Source organism: Impatiens glandulifera, chromosome 8, assembly GCF_907164915.1.
Source record: "Impatiens glandulifera chromosome 8, dImpGla2.1, whole genome shotgun sequence".
Taxonomy (NCBI): domain Eukaryota; kingdom Viridiplantae; phylum Streptophyta; class Magnoliopsida; order Ericales; family Balsaminaceae; genus Impatiens; species Impatiens glandulifera.
The window spans coordinates 7,923,160-7,931,450 of record NC_061869.1 but is presented as its reverse complement, the minus strand read 5'-3'; the positions used below and the strand labels follow the sequence as shown (position 1 = coordinate 7,931,450).

The 8,291-nt window shown below is 28.0% G+C and overlaps 1 protein-coding gene across 1 annotated transcript; it reads right to left on the bottom strand.

Moving 5' to 3' along the window:
- Positions 1-430: 430 nt before the first annotated feature.
- LOC124911130 (CRIB domain-containing protein RIC10-like) lies at positions 431-1,216 on the bottom strand. Its single transcript, XM_047451571.1, has 4 exons — positions 1,150-1,216; positions 959-1,056; positions 774-882; positions 431-666 (listed from the first exon to the last, which is right to left on the bottom strand). The coding sequence occupies exons 1-4, from the start codon at positions 1,205-1,207 to the stop codon at positions 437-439; spliced, it is 495 nt and encodes a 164-aa protein (XP_047307527.1). The 5' UTR covers positions 1,208-1,216; the 3' UTR covers positions 431-436.
- Between the last annotated feature and the right edge of the window lie 7,075 nt (positions 1,217-8,291).

The following is an 8,291-nucleotide window of genomic DNA, read 5'->3' as shown; positions in this document are numbered from 1 at the left end:
TTAGTTTATTAGTGAAGTACTTATTAGTTGAAAATGCTTAACATATCCTTTGTATTATGTATAATCTTCAAAAGAGATGAGAAAATCTCTAGATAACTTAACAATGCATAATAATAATAATAATAATAATAATAATAATAATAATAAATAGGGTTCAATATATCCATTTTGAAATGCTAAGCACTTAGCGAAACGCTAAGCACTTAGCGAAACGCCTGCTGAAATTTTGATGGAGGAAGGCTTAAATGTTTATTTTCAATTTTAGTGGAGACAAATGATGATCAAAGCTCTGGCTCTCTGTGCAACCGAAAACATTAGAGCATTTACAACAATATATAAAACATTGACAATTTTCCTCAATCCTTGTTCTTGCAAACACTTCATATGTTGGTCAAAATATTAAGGTTTAGTTAAAAGGGATGCATGGTATCTTCTTTTATAACACAACATCTCTGTTTTCTTGTCTGCCAGTTTCATCGACGAATTTAGCCTTCAATTTTGCAGTTGCTCGAGACGATCTTGACGAAGATGCGGATGTAGACGTCGACGATGAGGAACTTGACTTCGATTTCTTCCGTTTTTGCTTCTTAGGAATATTTGGCATATCCATTGGTGGCGTGTCTTTGAATATATCAGCTAATGGTTGGCTGTCCATGGATTCAAAATCTATATATCCCACCAGAAAAGAGAAAGAAAATAAATATGGATTCAAAATCAAATATGTTCCTTAAATCAAGTCATCAATCAGACTAGAATTATTTGTTTTTTCAAACCTTGAGACGCCCATGTTGACGAGATTATGGAACTAGAACCGCCTCTTAGCTCATGAATGTTGCCTATGGAGGTTGTCGAGAAATCAGACGATGTCTTGAATTCGTTCATCTATATCATCATCATCAAATTAAAGGACAATAATTGAAGTTGAATTTACACAAATTGAGAAAGAATTAGAACATACCCAACCGGGAGCATTACCAGTGGATCCATCCCAGCCAATATGTGACACATGTTTCACGTCTGTTGGATACCCAATATCTAACTCACGATCCTTCACAACTTCAAGAAGAATTCTTGATCATTATTGTGACTTATGATAAAAGGGAGAAAAGAAAAAGAAAAGAGGGTTTGCAATTTGCATGCAGGAATTACCAAAGATTTGTGATATATATTTAAATCCTTTACGGATCCCTTTGATTTTGGTTGCCATTGATATGATACGGACTGAAAACTCCAATCCTCAGGACAAAAGAGCAATCAGTCCCTAATTCCTTCACAAAATGAGGTTATTCGGCCTGCCTGTCAAAAACAGAACATATTTTAACCCTTTTTTCTCATCAAAAGTTAAGAATCAAACTCAATAACATAAACAATGTCCATGAATAATAGCCACAAAAAGTTGTAAAATTGCAGGAGAAATGATGCTTTTTGCAACGGTAACTTGCCCGTAGAAGGAGCTTGGTATATATTCATGAATGATTCATCCAATCATGGAATAAAAAACAAACATTGGCCTAGCTAGAAAAAGATACTACCTTTGATTCTAAAGACCAAGAGAAACAATAATTGTTCCTACTTCTTCTTCTTCTGCAACTAATCCCTGCATTACGACACTAATCCATCTCTATCTTCTTCCTCATGACAAATTTAACTAAGCTAATCTTCTTCAATACACCAAACAAGAGAAACAAAGAAACGTTAAGCACTTAGCGAAACGCTAAGCACTTAGCGAAACGCTAAGCACTTAGCGAAACGCTAAGCACTTAGCGAAACGCTAAGCACTTAGCGAAACGCTATGCACTTAGCGAAACGCTATGCACTTAGCGAAACGCTATGCACTTAGCGAAACAGAAAGTAAACCCTAAACAACAGATTCGAAGATGCATAAATCAAACATCAATAATAAACTTAAAGTATCATAGGATAAACGTACCAAGTGGAACCGTGCTTGTGCTCGTCGTGGAGCTCATCGTCGTGGATTTCGCCGTCGCCGCCGATTGCCGCCGCCCAGTTTAGAGAGAAGGAGGAGAAGAGCGGGAAGAGAGAGAAGGAGAAAAAAAGAAATGAAAAAAATAGGCTGGAATATATTAAATAGTAAGGGTAATCTGGACATTTCACACATTACCACTTAGCGAAACGCTAAGTCCCTTAGCGTTTCGCTACAAGGGCAATTTCGTAAAAAAAAAATAAAAAGACCACGAACGCAATAAAAATTATAATTTACCAACAGATCAAATAACCCAATCTTCAAGGTCATTTCGTCAAATTTTCCATAAATTGAGACAAGAGTCCTAGGAGAAACCCATCTCAATTTTTTTTCTCTGTTCGCTGTCATTTTCTCCTAATCCCTTTTCCCTATCAGTCGTCTTTTGCCCTAATCCCGTTTCCTTCTCCGCCGTTTTTGCCCTAATCCTGTTTTTCCCAATCCCGTTTCCTTGTCCGCTGTCTTTTGCCCTAATCTTGTTTTCCCCTAATCTCGTTTCTTTGTCGGCCGTCTTCTGCCCTAATCTTGTTTTCCTATTAGACGTTTTCCCCTAATCTTGTTACCCTGTCCGCCGTCTAGTCTTGTTTCCTGTCCGCCGTTTACCCTTTCCCTATCAACAGTCTTTTGCCCTAATCTCGATTCCCTATCACTCTTTTTTTCCCCATAACTCCGTTCCCTGTCTGTCGTCTTTTGCCCTAATCCCATCTCTCAAAATCTACCCAGAACCATTCTTCGATCAATATGTAAGACAACCGCTTCAAATAAAGTTGATAGAAGATGATAGCCGAGATTCAAAACATTCAAATATTGTTTCAATACAAAAAGAAAATCCTAGGAGTCCTAGGAGAAATCAAAATCAATGTAACCATGAGTGTTACATTGATGTCTATGATTGCTTATATAAACAATATGTATTGGTAACAATGTAAGTCCTAATTTTTATTTAGATCGATTTCCTTTACACTATTTTACCATCTAAATGATTGATAAATGTTTTATTTTTCATTTCTCACCAGGTTATCATTAATGACATTGATAGTTGGACAGGTTAACAATATGTTGTTGGTCACTGTGGTGAAAAAGTATTAGACGGGTCATTGACAAATGAAACTATTGACATTGTTCATCATTTCAACTAGGATTAATCTGTAATGAGATAAAATATACAAATTGAAATATAAATATAAAGTTAACACTTCAATTTATTTTTGTCTACATAAATTTGGACTAAGGACCACAATAATGAGAATAGTGGGAGTGAAGGGTCTTCAGCTTTATCATTTTGAATTCGGATGTGAATTCGGGTGGGTTGGATTGGATTGAATTGAAATGGGATGAAATAGGTGAATTAAAAAAAAAATATCTCAACCCCAATCCGACCCGAAAACAACCAACCCCACCTGACTAACTAAATGATTTTTTTTACTATTAAAATTATTTATTTATTATTTAACAAAATAATTAAATAAAAAATAAAAATACGTAATAATAATAATATTTTAATTTAAAAATAAAATAAAAAAATGCCTAAATATGATAATTATGTTTATAAGTTTAACTATTTAAATTTATAGTCTAATTTTCTTAAGTACTCATCCCTCCACAAAACAAATAATTGCTTAGAAAATTTAAAAATTTAACAAAATAAATATTACATAACGAAAATTGTGATATCAATACACGATAAAATAAAAGTCTACAAGAATCACAAAAATACTTTTCAAGTTTCAAACTCCACTTCTCAATCGTCGTTGTACACTTTCTAGTAGTTTAAGTCGTTAAATCATTTGATCCATCTCTATCATCCCCGTTTATGAATAAACTCATAATATTTTCAGTCAAATCATCTAACCGGACCAACTCACCTCAATATTTTCTATAAAAGGAAAATTTTAGTCAAAGTGTCAAACAAATAACTTTAAAATAAAAAATAAAAAGACAAACCACTAGCCCTTTTGTCCAACTAACCAATCTCTACAACAAACAATGCCTCAACAACATCATGCTTCATTGCACTGTAATATGCAATATTGGTCAAGTATCCTACCACCAATGCTAAAAGCCGATTCTCAAGCAATGGTAGAAATTGGAACACTTTAAGATATTTCTATCCATCTGTACAAGTTCAGGATACCTAAATTGCTGCTTCCCAAAATGTGAGAACATCAAATTTTGTAACTCTATCAATTTTCGGTTCTTCTAAATAACTCTTTTGAGCTTTGCCATTCAATTTCAAACTTTGAAAGGTATCATATTCCTATATCATGAATGAAATTTATTGTTAATGAAAAAGTAAAAAATAATGAGAAAAAAAGCATTTTCATTAATACCTTAAAAACATTCATGCATTCACTACCTAAATTTAGAGTAAAAGAAACATGTTCATCAATGCCACTATGAGAACTTGAAGATGCATTGTTAGTACTTAACTTGGAAACAATATCCATATATTTCTCAAACAAAGAATCTAATTTAGACCTTATAAGACTTAATTCATTACTATCATTTCCATATAACTCGATATAACAAAACTCAACAAATTGCCTCTTGAACCTTGGATCAACTATCACAGGCTCACAGCAATGACAAACAAAATGTTAAAATCTTTCCGTACTTATCAAATTTAAGAAACATCCAATTGGCTACTGATCTCATAAAATCATGAAAGCTTTGGGTTGGGTGTACGTCCGACTCATTGGACTTGGACTAATATATTATATTCTAATGATATATTCTATATTATTATATTTTATATTATTATAAAGTATTTTATACTATATAATAGACATCAAAGGTTTTTAGTCACAACACACAAGTTTGAAGGAAACAAGACACAGAGAGAGCAAGACAAAGGCGAACGTTAAGAAGACAAACTCATTTTTCTTCGACTACTTTCAATTCTCTTTCTAGATAGTTTAAAGGTTTAAGTAATTTTTCAGATTATAACCTTATTTTGTAAGAAATATGTATTATCTATTATAAACGATAATATAGTGGATAGTTTAAGCGGTCTAAAGGTTCAATGAGTTTTTTTACTCTTGTTGAAGGGTTTTCCAGGCTAAAACTCGTGTCTCTTTACTTTTTGTCTAATTCGTTGAATGAATATGGATAGCTTATAAATAGAACACTAAAACTAAAAGGAATTATTTTTGCATTAGGTTCTTTTTATATTATATATATATATATATATAAATTGCTTTTCCCACCTCTTCCATATTCTCATCCTTTCCCTACTCTTTAATTAACTCCAAAATTACTTATTTATTTCTTTCATTTTTATATATTTACATTTCTTATCTTATTTATTTTACTTATTTTATTTTATTTAATTATTAAGTTTTATATCATTAAATATAATTAATTAATTAATTTTTAATATTTTTTTCTATTTTATTTTTCTATTATAATTGTTTAAAATATATAAAATATTAGGTGTATTGATTTAATAAAATATAAATATTTAATATTTTATTATATTAATTAATTATATATATATATATATATATTAAAATACTTATAAAAATAATAATTGAATGATTCATTTTTTTTTATAAATAAAATTATCTATTAAATAATAATTAATAGTTAGTCTAATCATTATTTTTTTTAATTAATAATATTATATTTTATTAAATTACTACACATTTTTCAATATTAAATATATTTTAAATAATTATAATATAAAAATAATAATATTTTGTATTTTTAATTAAATAAATAAAGTTAAAAAAAACATATTAAAAATGAGTTAATTAATTATATTTAATAAAAATAACTTATTAATAAAATAAAATAAAATAAGTAAAATAAATAAAATAAGAAAGGTAAATATATAAAAATGATAGGGATAAATAAGTAATTTTAGAATTAATTGAAGAGTGAGAGTGAGAATATGAGAGGGTGTGGGATATATATATAACTGTGCAAATTAATTATCTGTGACATGCATAGCCATCATTACCTATGTATTTATAGGTTATCCATTAATGTTAACTTCCAACTAATGATAATGCAAGCTATAAAAGTTTTTCAAAAAACAGAGGTATTTTTTTAACAAATTTGTATACCTCCTTTTCATCATTGGCCAACGAATCTTCATTATGCGGTTAATCTTCATTCTGTGGTTCATCTTCATATTGTTTATAATATGGTTGAGGGATGTTTGGTGGTGGAGGTGATGGTGAGGGGCGAAAAAAGGATATGAAGAAGAAAACATTTATTAGTTAGAATATAACAATAATGGTGGAAAGCTGGTTTGAAAGATAACATTAACAATGGAAGAGTAACTTGATTTGGATAATGAAAATATCAGTTTATATTAAAGAAAAAAAGCTCGTGTCTAACTATATATACTTGTACAACTAGCTTTAGACGTATGAACTAATAAAAGTTCATTTAGGCATATGTACTTTTAAAAATTGGCTCTGTTAGTAGTAAACTCTGTTATTTTTTTTTTAATTTTTAATATTTATTATTTAAATATTCATTTTTCTCTCTCTTTCTTTTTTATTAATTATATTTTTCTTTTTGTTTTCTTTATTTTCCCCCTTTTCATCTTCCTTTTCTCCATCTTCTTTCTTATCCCTCTCTTCATCTTCTTTCTTAATTAGTTTTCTTTCTATTCAAAGAAGTTTTACTCAGCCAAAGAAGCTCGTTCAACCAAAGAAGCTCGTTCAATCCTCTATTTGCGACTTCAAAGGTTAGTTATCATTCTCCCACTTTAGTGTTTATGTTCAAACTTTACCAAACTAATGATGAGATCACAGTTGAAAATGCAAGTTCAGTTTTAATTAATTTTTTTTTGTAATTTACAAATGTGTACTCTATTTTATAGCCTGGAAGACGAAGAATTACGAATGATTGCTATAGTTGACGGTCAAACATCACAATCTTTATCAACACAAGAGTGTTAGTTGATATTGTGAGATAATTGAGATTTGGAAGCACTTTATTTTATAATGTACAAGAATTTAGATTTGACAACTTGTTTGTATTTGAGATCTTTTAGATGTATTTGAAAAATTATTTTTGGAGGTTTTGTGAAGTGTTTGTTCTATTGTAATAGGCCTTCTACTTTTGTGAAAAAGATTTAACAATTTTTTTTTTTAATTTGGTTCTACTATAATGTTTTGAGAAGGGTTTGTTTAATTGTAACATGTCTTCTAATTTTGTGAAAAAAATTTAACAATTTGTTTGTGATTTTTTTTCTTATTATAAACAAAAATGAAATTAATAATTTTTATGTTTAATCTTTGATTTATGATTTATAATTTTTTATAGAATTAAATATTATAGTAAATAATAAACTATTTTATACATAATATTATGTTATATAAAAAAAGCAAAATAATAGAAAAAAATAAAAATAAAATACTCAAATAACAAAAAAATAAAAATAGTAAAAAGATATAAATGGATTAATTAATTAATTAATAAAAAAGAATAAAAAAATAGTAAAAGGAGATAAATAGATTAATTAATTAATAAAAAAGAAAGAGAAAAATAAATATTTAAATAATAAATATTAAAAAATTTTAAAAAAATTAAGAGAGTTTACTAACAAAGGCTAGATGAGCCAATTTTTAATATTACATACGTCTAAATAAACTTTTATTAGTTCATACTTATAATTGAACTAGTTGTACAAGTACATGAGCTTTTTTCCTATATTAAATATAAATAACTTATACATACATAGATAATGATTGTGTGACCGATTACAACTAATTAATTAATGCACAATTATTTATATCATATTATTTATAATTGTGCATTAATTAATTAGTTGTGATCGGTCACAAAGTCATATTATTTGCAAATTGGTCGCGAAAATAGATTATTTCTTTTAAACACTAATTTTTCTCTTTCTCTTATTAATTAATTTTTCTCTCTATATCTATGAATTAATTATTTTTTTTTTCTTTTCCCTCTAAAATTAATTCTTCATATCTATTTAATTAATTTATTTCCCTTTATTAATTAATTTCTCTATTATTATTTTTTTCTTTCCTTTAATATTAATTAATTTATTCTCTATTCAATAAATTATATTTTATATTTTTTTTCTTTGCTATTATTCATATTTCTTTCTAATAAAATCAACTTAAAAATTAAAAACATCAAAAATTAAAAATAATATTTTATTGAAATATCATAATAATATATTTTTGAATAAAAAATAATATAATATAATAAAATTACAAGAATAGAACACAAAATTATGATGAATTTTATCATTTCACAATATTTCACTACCAACAAGTGTTCATACCTACCATCATCAATTAAAAAAATAACACGCTACTAATAT